Raw genomic sequence first — 16,440 nt, forward strand, 5'->3', positions numbered from 1 at the left:
TTGGCGGGGAGGGCGGGATATAGATCGAAATAAAATAAATAAAAGAGGGCAGGTGACGAAGCCAGCACCTGCGTGACGCTGAGCTGAGAGGAAGGGAAATGAACAGAGATGAAGGGGGGAAACAGTGCAGTGGGGGGGGGGAGAGATTCTCTATTCTAAATATTAATACCCCAAGTCAGGGGTGGCCAAACTTGTTTAACATAAGAACCACAGAGGATAAATGTCAGGTGTTTAAGAGCCCCAAGATAAGAAGGCAGGCAGACAGGCAGGCAAAAAAGGTGGGGGAGGGAGAAGTTGAAAGCAAACAAGTTTAACTTTAAAGACATTCTCCCAAGTCGCCAGCTGGCTTAGCTTGACGTGATTTCAAGAGAGAAATGCCTTCTCCGAGCCAGCCGAAAGGGCGGTGGGGGCTCCGAGAGCCACGCAATAGGTGTGAAAGAGCCACATGTGGCTCCCGAGCTCCAGTTTGGCCACCCCTGCCTCCAGGGGAACAAACACAGTCTTGCTTTATGTCCGAACTGAGCTGCTCCCAATCGGCAGCTTGGAGGGTGAGGGCAGCAACGCACTTCTCGAAAGTGCTACCGGACTGGAGGTGGTTATAATGCTACGAGAAGGGCATCTCCTCTCGGCCCAGTTTTTGGTTCAGGACGTGCTTTGTTGACTGTGGGGACCAGATGCGTATCGATTCAGAAAGGCCGGAGTCAGTTTGGCGTAGTGGCTAAGGGCGTGGACCCTTATCTGGGAGAACCAGGTTGGATTCCCCACTCCTCCACTTGCAGCTGTTGCAACAGGCTTGGGTCAGTCATAGCTCTCGCAGAACTGTCCTTGAAAGCGCAGCTTCTGTGAGAGCTCTCTCAGCCCCACCTACCTCACAGGGTGTCTGTTGTGGGGGGAGAAGATATAGGAGATTGTGACTGCTCTGAGACTCCGAGATTCAGAGTATAGGGTGGGATATTAATCCAATATCATCATCATCTTCTGTTGAAGATGATGATATTGGAGGAACTGGGGATGTTTAGCCTGGAGAGGAGGTGGCTGAGAGGTGATATGATGATCACCATCTTCAAGGACTTGAAGGGCTGTCCTATAGAGGAGGGTGTGGAATTTTTTTCTGTGGCCCCGGAAGGTGGGACCAGAACCAGTGGGTTGAAATTAAATCAAAAGAGTTTCCGTCTCTACATTAGGAAGAACTTCCTGACTGTTAGAGCGGTTCCTCAGTGGAACAGGGTTCCTCGGGAGGTGGTGGGCTCTCCTTCCTTGGAGGTGCTTAAACAGAGGCTAGATGGCTATCTGACAGCAATGTGGATCCTGTGAATTTAGGGGGAAGTGTTTGTGAGTTTCCTGCATTGTGCAGGGGGTTGGACTAGATGACCATGGAGGTCCCAACTCTATGGAGGTCCCAACTCTATGATTCCATTGTTTTGACTTTGCTTCTGAACAAACAAAAGAAATGAGTCACGGTGGACAGCTGATCTCTTCTCCCCTTCTTGCCACAGGCTCTTGAAGAGGCCCAGAAAGCCATTCAGCAGCTCTTTGGGAAGATTAAGGACATCAAGGATAAAGCCGAAAAGTCCGAGCAGATGGTGAGTGATGAGCTTGCTCGTTTCCCTCTCAGCGCTTTTACTTCATTTCTTGCATGCCAGGTGGTTTGCATGGCCTTCTGTCGTGAAGACGGCTGACTCCCTGCCCGGTGCTTTCTCCAGAGCAACTTGCCTGACTTCCGATAGGCCTGCCAAGTGGTTGGCATTTTTTTACATTTTTATCTGTAAAGGGAAGAAGCCACAGCCAGTTCGGTGTAGTGGGCTCTTATCTGGGAGAACCAGGTTTGATTCCCCACTCCTCCACTTGCAGCTGCTGGAATGGCCTTGGGACAGCCATAGCTCTCTTATCTGGGAGAAACAGGTTTGATTCCCCACTCCTCCACTTGCAGCTGCTGGAATGGCCTTGGGTCAGCCATAGCTCTGGCAGAGGTTGTCCTTGAAAGGGCAGCTGCTGGGAGAGCCCTCTCAGCCCCACCCACCTCACACGGTGTCTGTTGCCGGGGAGGGGAAGGTAAAGGAGATTGTGTCTGCTCTGAGACGTTGAGATTTAGAGTGAAGGGCAGGATATAAATCCACTATCATCATCTTTGAGGAAGGTCATTAGTCCCACCACCACCATGGTCAATGTCTTGTGTCATTCAAGTGTTTTATTGCGCACAACTTTTTGTTAACTTGCGGGACTCATTGCAACTGGATGTGGCGAAGGCGGCTATGCGGAACAGCGGTCTCCATTCTTAGATTATATGGCACGAACGGGTCTTTTGCCTTACAACCCTTACCTTATGTGCGATACCCTATACTAGGTTTCAGCGCTCACTTATTTTTTTTTACCTATGGGGTGAATGTAGAACAGTAAGTAGTAAGTTTCATTCAACTTCTTCTAGCATAAAGCTTGATTGCTTGTTTGTATGCTCAGGTGTGTTATGGTTGCCGTTGGTTACTTTCACGAACGTTCGTCAGATGTCAGTGCTTTTATATTGAAATGGTTAACATTAATTTAAAAAATTGTAAGTTTAAAAACATTTCTAAAAAGGCTGCCAGAGAGGCAGGGTGGGGTAGCTGTGAAGAGTCTCGGAGTAGGATCCGGGGGACCAGCGTTCAAATCTCCCGGCTCCCGCGGAAGCTCGCTGGGTGACCCTGGCCCAGTCGTACTCTTTCAGCCTAGCCTACCTCTCAGGGTTGTTGTGAGGCTAAAATGGAGATGGGGAGCGCGTTGTGAGCCTCTTTGGGTCCTGATTGAAAAGAAAAAATGGGTTTGTAAATGAAGCACTTAAAATAGGTTGGGTTAAAGGAAGATAAATAGACCAGATCAAAGGAGTTTCGGTAAACGTGTGGGTGAGAAGTCCACTGACGGCTGTCTGTTTAATGGAACTTCCATCTTCAGAGGCAGTGCACCTCTAAATGCTGGCTGCTGAGCAGCAAATCACAGGAGGCAGATGTGTGATGAAGCACTACACAAAAGCAAAAAGCTCGTGGCACAAGACTACAAATGGCATAAATTGTATTGAAAAATGTACAATAAAACACTTACGAAAAAGTTCTTGTTGCACAATCATTCCATACCGTACATAGACAGTTAATTCCAATGCTGACTCGAAACTGATGCGCCTTAGTGCAAAATGCAAAAGACCTAAATCAGAGTCCGCGTAGGAGCTGTTAAAAGTAACAGGCAGCCAGGCAGCGACAGGGGGGAGAACCAGTTTGGTGTAGTGGTTGTGTGCGGACTCTTATCTGGGAGAACCGGGTTTGATTCCCCACTCCTCCGCTTGCACCTGCCGGAATGGCTTTGGGTCAGCCATAGCTCTGGCAGAGGTTGTCCTTGAAAGGGCAGCTGCTGTGAAAGCCCTCTCAGCCCCACCCACCTCACAGGGTGTCTGTTGTGGGGGAGGAAGGGAAAGGAGATTGTGAGCCGCTCTGAGACTCTGAGATATGGAGTGAAGATATCCAATATCTTCTTCTTAGCTTCTGTGCCTCTGCTTGTCTGGGCATCTGGTTGGATGCTGGACCAGAGAGAAAGCTGTATGAGTCAGCAGGGGAGTGTTTGATGTTCTTGTGTCCCTGTGGCCTTCGGCTGGGCAGCCCTTCCTGCTGGGAGATGCCGGCTTCCGTACAAAGTCCTGGTGGGGTCAAGTGGAACTAGGATCCAGTGTACGCTGTGCAGGGCTTCTTCTGCAGCAGGAACTCCTTTGCCTATTAGGCCGTACTCCTCTGATGTACCCAGTCCTCCTGGAGCTTACAATAGGCCCTGTATTAAGAGCCCTGGAAGCTCCAGGAGGATTGGCTACATCAGGGAGGTGTGGCCTAATATTCCAAGGAGTTCCCGCTACAAAAAAAGCCCCAACGCTGTGGATGCTAATAACAGGACCTGTGTGCCACTCCTCTGGGGTGTCAGGCAGAGAAAGGTCCTCCCCAGCACTTGAGATCTTTTCAGTGGAGGTGCCGGGACTGAACCCAGGGCCTTCAGCATGCCAAACGGATGCTCTGCCGCGAAACCGCAGCCCCCGTTACAAGAATGAATGTCTCTCATTGTCACCCACCAGGTTAAAGAAATCACCCGCGACATCAAGCAGTTGGATCATGCCAAGCGCCACTTGACCACCTCCATCACGACGCTGAACCATCTCCACATGCTGGCCGGCGGGGTGGATTCTCTCGAGTAAGCTGGGTGTTGGGTTGAGGGTCTGCTCTGATTGGCAGAAATCCAGCTAAAGCAGGCAGTGAGGTCGCGGTACTGAGTTCAATGTCCCGGGAAGCTTGGCGGGCGTTCCAAGATCCTTATGGAGCAGAGATCCATCGGTGGCTATTAGCCACAGTTTATTGTTGGAACTCTCTGACTGGGGCAGTGATGCTCTGTATTCTGGGTGCTTGTGGGGGGTGGGGCACAGTGGGAGGGCTTCTGGTGTCCTGGCCCCACTGATGGACCTCCTGATGGCACCTGGTTCTTTTGGCCACTGTATGACACAGAGTGTTGGACTGTATGGGCCATTGGCCTGATCCAAGATGGCTTCTCTTATGTTCTTATGTCTGGGGCAATGATGCTCTGTATTCTTGATGCTTGGGGGGGCACAGTGGGAGGGTTTCTAGTGTCCTAGCCCCACTGATGGACCTCCTGATGGTGCCTGGGTTTTTTGGCCACTGTGTGACACAGTGTTGGACTGTATGGGCCATTGGCCTGATCCAAGATGGCTTCTCTTATGTTCTTATGTCTGGGGCAGTGATGCTCTGTATTCTTGGTGCTTGGGGGGGCACAGTGGGAGGGTTTCTAGTGTCCTAGCCCCACTGATGGACCTCCTGATGGCGCCTGGGTTTTTTGGCCACTGTGTGACACAGAGTGTTGGACTGGATGGGCCATTGGCCTGATCCAAGATGGCTTCTCTTATGTTCTTATATCTGGGGCAGTGATGCTCTGTATTCTTGGTGCTTGGGGGGGCACAGTGGGTGTCATGCCTGCCCCTGCTGACTCAGAGCAGGTGCCTGCTTCTGACCCCGCCCCTGCTGTGCAGATGCCTTCAGCAACAGAGGACGTAAGTCCTGAAGGAGCCAGCCAGCAGCAGGGGCCACCTGAAACCAATCTGGCCACACCAGGTACTAGCTCATCTCCCCCAGACTCACCAACACCTGGGGCCCGCCTGCGCGAGAGGAGACGCCTGGAATTCAGGAACAGGCGTAGAGAGGCGCGCATGCGGGCTAGAAGAGATCTGAGCCCGGAGTTCTAACGAGCCAATTAGCCAGCAGTATATCTGGGATCCTGGCCTCAGGCCAAACTGTGCTGGCAACAAGCGAACACCCTTGGATGTGTCTGCGTCTCGCACCCCTTGCTTCGGAAAGAACCTGTGCATTCCTGACCCGGCCTGACCCATAGACTGGTATTCTGGACTCTGGCTTTGCTTATCGGACTGGCTTAGGTATCGTTTGATCTCGGCTTTGCTTCCCGGCTTCTGACTCTCGGCTCTGTTTCCCGGCTTCTGACTTTCGGCTCGGCTCCCCGGCTTCTGACTCTCGGCTTCCCTGACCAAGCTTCCGTCTCACCCTCCAGCCTGCCTGTTTACGTTATCAATCAACTGGACTGTTTTACGACCACTCCCTGTGCTTCGCCTGGGCTGTCTGCGAGAGGTCCTGGCTCGTTGCCAGGACGATAGCAGCCGCAGCTTCGTGTCAGAGACTCGGGCCGTGACAGCTTGCCAGCACCCAAAACTCACCAGGCACGCTCATGACGGACCAAGCGGCAGGAGGCATGGACCCCTTGCCGGGGCTCCTAGACCAGGTGCAGCAATTAACCCAAGCGGTGATTACTCTGCAGCAGCAGACTGCGTCCAATGCCGTGGCCTTGGCTGCCGCCGCTGCTCCCCGCTCTCGCTGCCCGGTGAGCATTCCTGAGAAATTCGCAGGAAACTTGGAAGAGTTCCCTGCCTTCCTCGCCCAGTGTGAACTATACATGGAGATAAGGCAGGGCGACTTCCCTACAGACAAAACAAAAGTCTGTTTTATCCTGAGCCTGCTTAAAGGGCCAGCGGCCAAGTGGGCCACTCCTCTGCTGCTAGAGCCCTCGCCGCTGCTAGCAGACTACACACGGTTCAAGGCACACTTCCAGGCCGCCTATGCCAACCCTGTGCGTGCTGAGACAGCTAATCGCAAGATACGGGCTCTGCACCAAGGCCAGAACTCTGTGTCTCAGTATACCACAGAGTTCCAGCTGCTGGCTCAAGACCTGGCCTGGAATGAAGCTGCCTTGGTGGACCAGTACACTGAAGGCCTCTCCGATGCCGTCCTGGACGAACTGGCACGCACCGACCGCCCAGCCGCCCTCCAGGACCTGATCCTGCTGTGTCTACGCATTGATGGGCGACTGCAAGGTCGGCGCCAGAGGCAGAAGAGGGGCACTACTCCAACAAGGCCCCCCCCGGCGGCTCCCGTTCCAGGTACCCCAGCTTTACCGCCGGCTGTAGAACCCATGCAGCTGGGCGGCGCCCGCCCTCGCCTGACCCCTGAGGAGAAGAACCGACGGCGCACCCACAACCTGTGCCTGTATTGTGGAGGGGACGGGCATTTTGCAAGCTCCTGCCCGGCCAAATCAAAGCGCACCCCGAGCTCCGCTGCCTCGGTAAAAGGCCAGCCCCAGGTCTAGCCGGATCTCCTGGCCTGGGGCACTCCTTGAGGTCCTCTAGCTCCGTCCATCCACCACCCACCCCGTTCCTGGTCCCGATCCGCCTGCAGCTTCCCGACGACCGGTGGATCTTCGTCCATGCCATGTTGGACTCAGGGGCTGCCTGCTGCTACATGGACAGCCACTTTGCCAAGGAGCATGGCGTCCCCGTTCGGGAAAAGGGAACTCCTACACTGGTCGAGGCAGTGGATGGTCGTCTGCTGCGCTCGGGGCCGGTCCGCCACGAAACTCTACCACTCGTTTTGTGGGTCCAACAGCGCCAAGGGAAGCAGACCTTCGATTTGGCCCGCATGCCACGCTTCCCTGTTATCTTGGGCCTGTCCTGGCTGCAAGCCCACAACCCCCATGTGGACTGGGTGCAACGTGAACTGAGCTTTTCGAGTACCCTCGCACCCTGTTCCCCGCTACCACCCGACTCGACTCAGGTGCCGCCTGTCAACCAACCCGGTTCCCCACGCACCACCAGCCTCCTGGGGGCCGCCACCACACTCCCAACTCCCTACCAGGAGTTCGCGGACGTCTTCAATGAGAAGGAAGCAGACCAGCTTCCCCCACATCGGCCCTACGATTGCGCCATCGACCTGGTGCCCGGCGCTCCGCTACCCGCAGGCCGCCTGTACCCCATGGCAGACCCGGAACTGGCTGCCCTCCGGGAGTACTTGGACAAGAACTTGGCCCGAGGGTTCATTAGACCCTCCACCTCGCCCCTGTCCTCACCTGTCCTGTTCGTTAAGAAGAAGACCGGGGACCTGCGACTCTGCAACGACTACCGGGCCCTCAATAAGATTACCATTCGGAACCGCTACCCGCTCCCACTGATCCCTGAGCTCCTCGACCGCGTCAAAGGGGCCACGATCTACACCAAGCTCGACCTTCGCGGGGCCTACAACTTGGTTCGTATCAAAGCCGGGGATGAGTGGAAGACCGCTTTTGGCACCAGGTATGGCCAATACGAACATCTGGTCATGCCCTTTGGGCTCACCAATGCCCCCGCCGTCTTCCAACATTTTATGAATGACGTTTTCCGTGACCTGCTAGACCGGTTCCTGATCATTTATTTAGATGACATTTTGGTCTACTCTGCATCCGAACAGGAGCACATCCACCACGTCCGCCAGGTGCTACAGCGACTCCGAGCCAATCGCCTGTATGCCAAGCTGGAGAAATGTGCTTTCCACCTCCAGTCCGTTGAGTTCCTGGGGCACATCATTTCCCCCCAGGGAACCCAGATGGATCCGCGGAAGGTCGACGCCATCCTTCAATGGCAGGCCCCTCGAAGTCGGAAGGACATCCAGCGCCTCCTGGGCTTCGCCAATTATTACAGGCAATTCATCGCGGGCTACGCCGACCTCACCAAGCCCTTGACCAGACTCCTCCGACCGAAGGAGCCCTTTCAGTGGACCCCCGAAGCCGACCGGGCCTTCCGCCAGCTCAAGCAGAGTTTTTCCTCCAGTCCCCTTCTGCGGTACCCTGACCCGAGCTTGCCCTTCATGGTGGAAGCGGACGCCTCCAATGTGGCCCTCGGAGCCGTGCTCTCCCAGCGGGACGAGCCTAGCCAGCCATGGCAGCCCTGCGCCTACTACTCCCGGCAGCTCTCGGCTGCCGAACGCAATTACACCATTTGGGAGAGAGAGCTCCTGGCTATCAAGGTGGCCTTTGAGGTCTGGCGCCACCACCTTGAGGGGGCCAGGCATCCGGTCCAAGTCTTCACCGACCATCGTAACCTGGAACATTTGCAGACCACCCGCCGGCTGAACCAGCGGCAGATCCGGTGGTCCCTGTTCTTCTCACGATTTGACTTTACCATCACCTACGTCCCGCACTCCCAGAACCAGAGAGCCGACGCTCTGTCCCGCCGGCCGGACTATAACACCTCTAGTGCCACCGAAGCCCCCAGGGCTAGTATTCTGCCACCCTCGGTCTTTGCCGCCACTCTGACCGCACCCGCCCTGGTGGCCGAGATACAGGCCAGACAAGACACCGACCCGTGGGCGCAGAAACACCTGCAGGAACCGCAGCAAGACCCTGCCGGAGAACTATCCACCCGGGATGGGCTGCTCTACCATCGGGAGCAGTTGTACGTCCCTCCCGGGCCTCTCCGATCCCGCATCCTCCGGCTGGCCCACGATGCCCCCCCGGCTGGGCACTTCGGGCAGCACAAGACCGCCCATCTGTTGACCCGGGACTTCTGGTGGCCTCGCGTCCGAGCGGACGTTAGTCGCTACGTGGCTTCTTGCGAGGTCTGCCGCCGAGCCAAGAACGTACCGGCCAAGCCCTCCGGTCTCCTGCAACCCCTGCCGACTCCCGCCGGTCCCTGGGACGTGGTGTCCATGGACTTTATCGTAGACCTGCCACGATCCCAGGGCCACACCTGCATTTTCGTTGTGGTGGACCTGTTCACCAAAATGGCCCACTTCGTCCCCTGTGCCAGAGTACCATCCGGGCCGGAGACTGCCCAGCTGTACCTAAACCACGTCTTCCGCCTGCACGGGTTACCCACGCAGGTCATCTCGGATCGGGGCCCACAATTCACATCCCGCTTTTGGCAGGCCTTCCAGCACGGTTTGGGGACAGAACTACACCTGTCTTCCGCCTACCATCCCCAGACCGACGGGCAGACCGAGCGGACCAACGCCACCTTGGAGCAGTACTTGCGCTGCTATACCAGCTATCAGCAAGACAACTGGGCCACTCTGCTACCCCTGGCAGAGTTCGCGTATAACAACGCAGTCCACAGCTCTACGCGGACCACGCCGTTTGCCGCCAACTATGGACTGCACCCCCGATTCTTCCCTCCGCTCGGCCCCTCCGCCAACGTTCCCGCAGCCACCGACCGACTTGAGGAACTCCACGCGCTCCACGCCCTCCTGCGCACTCAGCTCCAGCGCGCCAAGGACGCTTACAAACTGGCCGCGGACCGACATCGCCAGGACGGAGCCCCCCTCAAGGTCGGAGATTCTGTCTGGCTCTCGACCCGGTACCTCCGGACTCCTGGCCGGTCCTCCAAGCTAACCGATCGGTTCATCGGGCCCTTCCCCATAGAGGCGCAAGTCAACCCCGTGGCATTCCGCCTACGCCTTCCGGCCCACCTCCGGATACACCCCGTATTCCACCGCTCCCTCCTCCAACCAGCGGCAGCGCCGGACCCAAACAGGGACGTTCCACCACCGCCTCCGCCACCGGTGCTGGTGGACGATGAGGAAGAGTTTGAAGTCCACCAGATCCTAGACTCCCGGCTGCACCGAGGTCAACTCCAGTACCTGGTGGACTGGGAAGGCTACCCTCCCGAGGATCGCTCCTGGGAACCGGCTGCCCACCTGCATACCCCTGACCTGCTCCGGCAGTTTCATGAGGCCTACCCAGATAAGCCAGGCGGCTTGGATGAGGGGGGGCCTGAGGGGGGGGATAGTGTCATGCCTGCCCCTGCTGACTCAGAGCAGGTGCCTGCTTCTGACCCCGCCCCTGCTGTGCAGATGCCTTCAGCAACAGAGGACGTAAGTCCTGAAGGAGCCAGCCAGCAGCAGGGGCCACCTGAAACCAATCTGGCCACACCAGGTACTAGCTCATCTCCCCCAGACTCACCAACACCTGGGGCCCGCCTGCGCGAGAGGAGACGCCTGGAATTCAGGAACAGGCGTAGAGAGGCGCGCATGCGGGCTAGAAGAGATCTGAGCCCGGAGTTCTAACGAGCCAATTAGCCAGCAGTATATCTGGGATCCTGGCCTCAGGCCAAACTGTGCTGGCAACAAGCGAACACCCTTGGATGTGTCTGCGTCTCGCACCCCTTGCTTCGGAAAGAACCTGTGCATTCCTGACCCGGCCTGACCCATAGACTGGTATTCTGGACTCTGGCTTTGCTTATCGGACTGGCTTAGGTATCGTTTGATCTCGGCTTTGCTTCCCGGCTTCTGACTCTCGGCTCTGTTTCCCGGCTTCTGACTTTCGGCTCGGCTCCCCGGCTTCTGACTCTCGGCTTCCCTGACCAAGCTTCCGTCTCACCCTCCAGCCTGCCTGTTTACGTTATCAATCAACTGGACTGTTTTACGACCACTCCCTGTGCTTCGCCTGGGCTGTCTGCGAGAGGTCCTGGCTCGTTGCCAGGACGATAGCAGCCGCAGCTTCGTGTCAGAGACTCGGGCCGTGACAGCGGGAGGGTTTCTAGTGTCCTGGCCCTACTGATGCGCCTCCTGATGGCGCCTGGGTTTTTTGGCCACTGGGTGACACAGAGTGTTGTACTGGATGGACCATTGGCCTGATCCAGCATGGCTTCTTTTATGTTCTTATCCTTATGGCTCTGAAGATGTGCCTGCGATTCTTGCTCTAATCTCAGAAGCCACAGATGAGACTGGAGAAAATTTCTGCCCTCTTCCTGGTTATTCTCAAGCCCCCCCCCCCCCCCCCGAGTCCAGCCGAACCTGAATAAAATGCAAATTGGGTTAAGGCGCGTAATTCTGACCGGAGAATTCAGCTGCCTAATTCTGACCGGAGAATTCAACTGGGTTCGCTTGCATGCGGAATTTTCACGCTGCCATGCCGAATGCACGCTGCCCGGATGACATAGTCATCTTAGCAGGTTTTAAACTAAGATTAACCCGACCTGGGTGGCCTCGGCTGTCCTGCTCTCAGGGTCAGCTGTGGTCAGTATTTGGATGGGAGACCACCAAGGAAGCCCAGGGATGCAGTGCAGAGGCAGGTAATGGACTATGTTGTGAACGCACAAGTGGGTCTGCCTGATACTGAGTCAGCCTTGATCCGTCAAAGTCAGTATTGTCTACTCAGGCTGGCAGCCGCTCTCCAGAGCCTCAGGCCGAGGTCCTTTAATGGTTGGAGTGTTCTCTTAAAGCAGATTGCCTTGAAGGCCAAGGGTCGCTTTGCTGTGTCCCCTGGAACTTGTTGTTTCAGCCCACCCCCCCTCATTCCCCACTTTGGTGTAGGCCAGCTTGGTGTAGCGGTCAAGACTGGTGGATTCTAATCTGGGAGGCCTGGATTTGATTTCCCCCTCTCCTCATCCACATGCAGCTGCTGGGTGACCTTGGGCAAGCCACAGTTCTTTCAGAGCTGTTCCCTCAAGAGCAGTTCTCTCAGAGACCTCTTTCAACCTCCCCTGTCTCACAGGGTGTCTGTTGCGGGGAGAGGGAGGCAAAGGAGATTGAAAGCTACTCGGAGACTCCCAAGTGAAAGGAAAGGAAAGGTCCCCTGTGCAAGCACTAGTCGTTTCCGACTCTGGGGTGACGTTGCTTTAACAACGTTTTCACAGCAGACCTTTTTACGGAGTGGTTTGCCATTGCCTTCCCCAGTCTTTTACACTTTCTCCCCAGCAAGCTGGGGACTCATTTTACCGATCTCGGAAGGATGGAAGGCTGAGTCAGCTTTGAGCCGGCTACCTAAAAACCCAGCTTCCACTGGGGATTGAACTCAGGTCATCAGCAGAGCTAGTACTGCAGCTTTAACACTCTGCCCCACAGGGCTCTCTCTGGGGTGACGTTGCTTTCACAACGTTTTCACAGCAGACTTTTTATGGAGTGGTTTTTCCATTGCCTTCCCCAGTCATCTACGCTTTTCCCGCAGCAAGCTGGGGACTCATTTTACCGACCTCGGAAGGATGGAAGGCTGAGTCAACCTGGAGCCGGCTACCTGAACCAGCTTCCGCTGAGATCGAACTCAGGTCGTGAGCAGATGGCTCCGACTGCAGTACTGCAGCTTTACCACTCTGCACCACGGGGCTCTTTCCCAAGTGAAGGGCAGGGTATAAATCCGTCTCTTCTTCTTCACTGTCTGTCGCAGGGCCATGACCCGGAGGAGGCAGTACGGCGAGGTGGCCAATCTTCTGCAAGGAGTCGTAAACGTGCTGGAGCACTTCAGCAAGTACACGGGGATCCCCCAGATCCGGCAGCTTTCTGAAAGGTAACACGGGGGTCCCGGAGGATCTCCGCATTCCTTTGTAAAGCTCTCCGGGCCACTTACTGCATTGGGGGGGGGGGCCTTGAAAATAACTGGGAAGTGGGCGGTCTGTGGGCGCTGCCCTGAACCCCCTCGAAGGAATGGGTGACGGGCAGGATGCAGGAGCTGGATGTGCAGCGGAACACATTTGACAAGACCTGCACCGCTGGCACCCCTGGAGCCTGTTCAGTTATCCCCAAGAAGCTATACTAAAGATGGTTGGGGCCGAGAGCACTGTTCCCTCTAAGCTGCAGAGTCTTGAGAGCCAGTTTGGTGTAGTGGTGAAGTGTGCGGACTCTTATCTGGGAGAACCGGGTTTGATTCCCCACTCCTCCACTTGCACCTGCTAGCATGGCCTTGGGTCAGCCATAGCTCTTGTAGGGGTTGTCCTTGAAAGGGCAGCTGCTGTGAGAGCCCTCTCCAGCCCCACCCACCTCACAGGGTGTCTGTTGTGGGGGAGGAAGGTAAAGGAGATTGTGAGCCGCTCTGAGACTCTTCGGAGTGGAGGGCGGGATATAAATCCAATATCTTCATCTACCTCACAGGGTGTCTGTTGTGGGGGAGGAAGGTAAAGGAGATTGTGAGCCGCTCTGAGACTCTTCAGAGTGGAGGGCGGGATATAAATCCAATCTCTTCATCTACCTCACAGGGTGACTGTTGTGGGGGAGGAAGGTAAAGGAGATTGTGAGCCGCTCTGAGACTCTTCGGAGTGGAGGGCGGGATATAAATCCAATATCTTCATCTACCTCACAGGGTGTCTGTTGTGGGGGAGGAAGGTAAAGGAGATTGTGAGCCGCTCTGAGACTCTTCAGAGTGGAGGGCGGGATATAAATCCAATATCTTCTTCTTCTTCAAAAATTCTGCTTCGTGAGCGACTGGCCTTAAAGTTGTGAGCTCCTGCATCAGTGAGTGTGCTCTCGGGTCAGGCAAAAAGGTGTGAGCTGGAGGCTAACAAAATCTGAGAGCTAGCTCACGCACTAACTCAGCTTAGAGGAACCCTGGTGGGGAGTGTCCCGCTTGAGTTTCTCCTTGCATGTAGAAAGGAAGCATATCAAGGGAAAGACTTTCGGTTAACTTTTCTCCGATATGCTCAACTTCTACCTGCAAGGAGACTTTTTTTTTTTTTGCTTCAGTTGATTCAAACAGAATCACAGACTTGTTAGCAGAGCGGGTTGTGGCTTCATCTCTGCTTTATATCACACGCTGGCCAAGAGATTGTCAGGCCGACTCCCCGAGCGCTTCCCGTGGTCCCAGACTCCCTGCAGCAGGATTTCCCCCAGCCCTAGTCAGGCTCTGCCCGAGCAGGCTCTTTGGCAAAAACTTGAAGGTTTAAAATGGGGAAGCGTCAAGGCCGGGTGTGTCTTCTGCCTGGCGCTTGTGCCGTGCGGCCTCAGATGCTCAGTTTGTTGTCCGGCAGGGTGAAGGCCGCCCAGAACGAGTTGGGACAGCAGATCCTGGCGGACTTTGAAGAAGCTTTTCCTTCCCAAAGCACAAAGGTAAAAAAAACCTTGCTTACCATCAGAAGCAGAAAACCTGATTTTGGTGAGAGCCAGTTTGGTGTAGTGGTTAAGTGTGCAGACTCTTATCAGGGAGAACCGGGTTTAATTCCCCCCTCCTCTACTTGCAGCTGCTGGAATGACCTTGGGTCAGCCATAGCTCTGGCAGAGGTTGTCCTTGAAAGGGCAGCTGCTGTGAGAGCCCTCTCAGCCCCACCCACCTCACAGGGTGTCTGTTGTGGGGGGAGAAGATAAAGGCGATTGTAAGCCACTCTGAGTCTCTGATTCAGAGAGAAGGGCAGGGTATAAATCTTCAGTCTTCTTCTTCTTCCTTTCTTATCTTTTTTTTTTAAATAACATTTTATTATATACAGCTTTCAACAACTTGTAACAACGGAATAAATTGATGCAACAAACATGTGTGACCATAAAAAGCAAGCAGTAAATAATATACCAGCATATATATGTATACATACATATACACAGAAAATCATTCTATAGAAAAGAAAAGTTTCAATAAAGATAAAACTTTTTGGTAATATCAGAAATAGCATCTTTAGGGATTAGGCATTCTAATATTGAATACCATACCCGTTCAAAGGTTGTATCTTGTGATTGATTTGATAAGGATTTTTGTCGTTGCAGGAATTTTACTCGTAACATGTAAGTTCCAAAGTTTTTTATGCCAGAGGTTATAGTTGGTTTTCGTTCACTTTCCCATAGAAAAGCAATCGTTGATTTTGCAGCATATAAGAACATTGTTATGGTTTTATATGTAATGCGAGAGATTATGTCTCCTGATACGAAGTTTAATAATGATGACTCTGGAGAGATTTCTAGAATATAACCAGTAATATCTTACTCTTTGAATTATTAACAGCCAGAAATCTGTAATCATAGGACAGTTGATCCAACAGTGCATATAGGAACCAATTTCATTGCACTTCTCCCAACATTTTGGTGAAGAATTTTTAAATATATGTGATTCCTTATCTCATAGCAAAACAGTGAGCTCCACGGCCACCTTGGAAGTCCCAGGCCCATGATCTTCTTCGTGGTCTCTGTGCATCACACTTGTGGGATGTACTGCGCCTGCGCTGGTCCCCAGTCGGTATCTGTAAGAAAGCCCGGGAAAGATTTCCGCGGACGGCGCCACTGGGCATGCGCCGGCGCCCCACTGCGCAGGCCCAACGGCGCCACCGCGGCAATCCCACCAGTTCCTTTCTGACCGCTGCGCGAAGAGTTGTGTTTCCTCGTGTTCCCGGTCGGTGAGCTTTGGGTTTTTTCTACCCCTTTTTCCCCGAGCCTCCTGTAAATATTAGCCTGTTTATTGTTTTCTGTAGTGTAGTAGTTAGTTAGTTCCATAGTTAGTTAGTTTAAAAAAAAAAAAAAAAAAAAAGTGCGTTTTCGTTCGGGTGCGTGTCGCGGTGGGGTTTCTTGTCCTCCGGGACTTCCCCCCCCTCGCCCCTAGTTTTTCCTCCTCTCAGAGGATTCTGAGAGGATTTTTCCCAGCGACCGCTGTCTATGGACAGTCGCTGGGGATTTTTTAAGAGGTGCCAGGCCTGCGGCAAGAAAATCGCCCCTCCCGACGGCCACTCTTTGTGTCTGCTCTGCCTCGGCGAAGGACACCGCGTGGAAGCCTGCCCGCATTGCCTCCGCTTTTCGAAGCAGACCAGAAAGAATAGAGCGGCTAGGCTCTCGGCCGCACTAACTGCCTCGGCACTTCGCCCTCCGAAGCAAACGGCGTCTTCCTCGGCATCGGTACCGAAAATGGCTGCCGCCCAAACCCCGAAGGCCCCATCGGCCGATGCAGCCCCGGTCGACGTTGTCCCGCAGAAGGAGCAGCAGTCGGCGAAACGGCCCACCGACGAGTCGGTCGAGAGGCCCCAGAAGAAACGACGGGAGGATTCGGGACATGAATCCTCTAAGAAGGCGAAGAGCAAGGAGAAGCGGAAACGGCCACGCTCCCCTCCGCCTCCCCCCGACGTGTCGGCACCGATCGGCACCGACCCAGTGAGAAGGGTTCCCCCCTCTCCTCTCCGCACCCCCGCTACTCCAGGGGCTAGCGCGAGAAGGCAGCGCAGCCCTCCGACACCAAGGGCTAGCGGCCATCGACCACGCAGCCCTTCAACTCCACGGGCTAGCGCGCATCGACGTCGTACCTCCCCGACGCCTGGACCCAGCGACCATCGGCTGCAGTCCTCGACACACGACGTGGAGATCGACCTCACCCGTCGGTCTCCATCGGTGGCGTCTCGTCAGCGGAGCTTCGACTCGGCATCGGACGTCGAGTCTCTTC

General features: G+C 54.9%; 1 protein-coding gene across 2 annotated transcripts in view; it reads left to right on the forward strand.

Moving 5' to 3' along the window:
- VPS53 (VPS53 subunit of GARP complex) overlaps nucleotides 1-16,440 on the forward strand; it is a 100,141-nt gene that overhangs the window by 32,135 nt on the left and 51,566 nt on the right. For both annotated transcript variants that reach the window (XM_060259294.1, XM_060259293.1), the window contains 4 exons: nucleotides 1,497-1,583; nucleotides 4,082-4,197; nucleotides 12,490-12,609; nucleotides 14,063-14,141. In XM_060259294.1, the coding sequence (XP_060115277.1) occupies nucleotides 1,497-1,583; nucleotides 4,082-4,197; nucleotides 12,490-12,609; nucleotides 14,063-14,141 (402 nt within the window). The remainder of the gene's footprint in view (nucleotides 1-1,496; nucleotides 1,584-4,081; nucleotides 4,198-12,489; nucleotides 12,610-14,062; nucleotides 14,142-16,440) is intronic.

Source organism: Heteronotia binoei, chromosome 18 (genome assembly GCF_032191835.1).
Source record: "Heteronotia binoei isolate CCM8104 ecotype False Entrance Well chromosome 18, APGP_CSIRO_Hbin_v1, whole genome shotgun sequence".
Taxonomy (NCBI): Eukaryota; Metazoa; Chordata; class Lepidosauria; order Squamata; family Gekkonidae; genus Heteronotia; species Heteronotia binoei.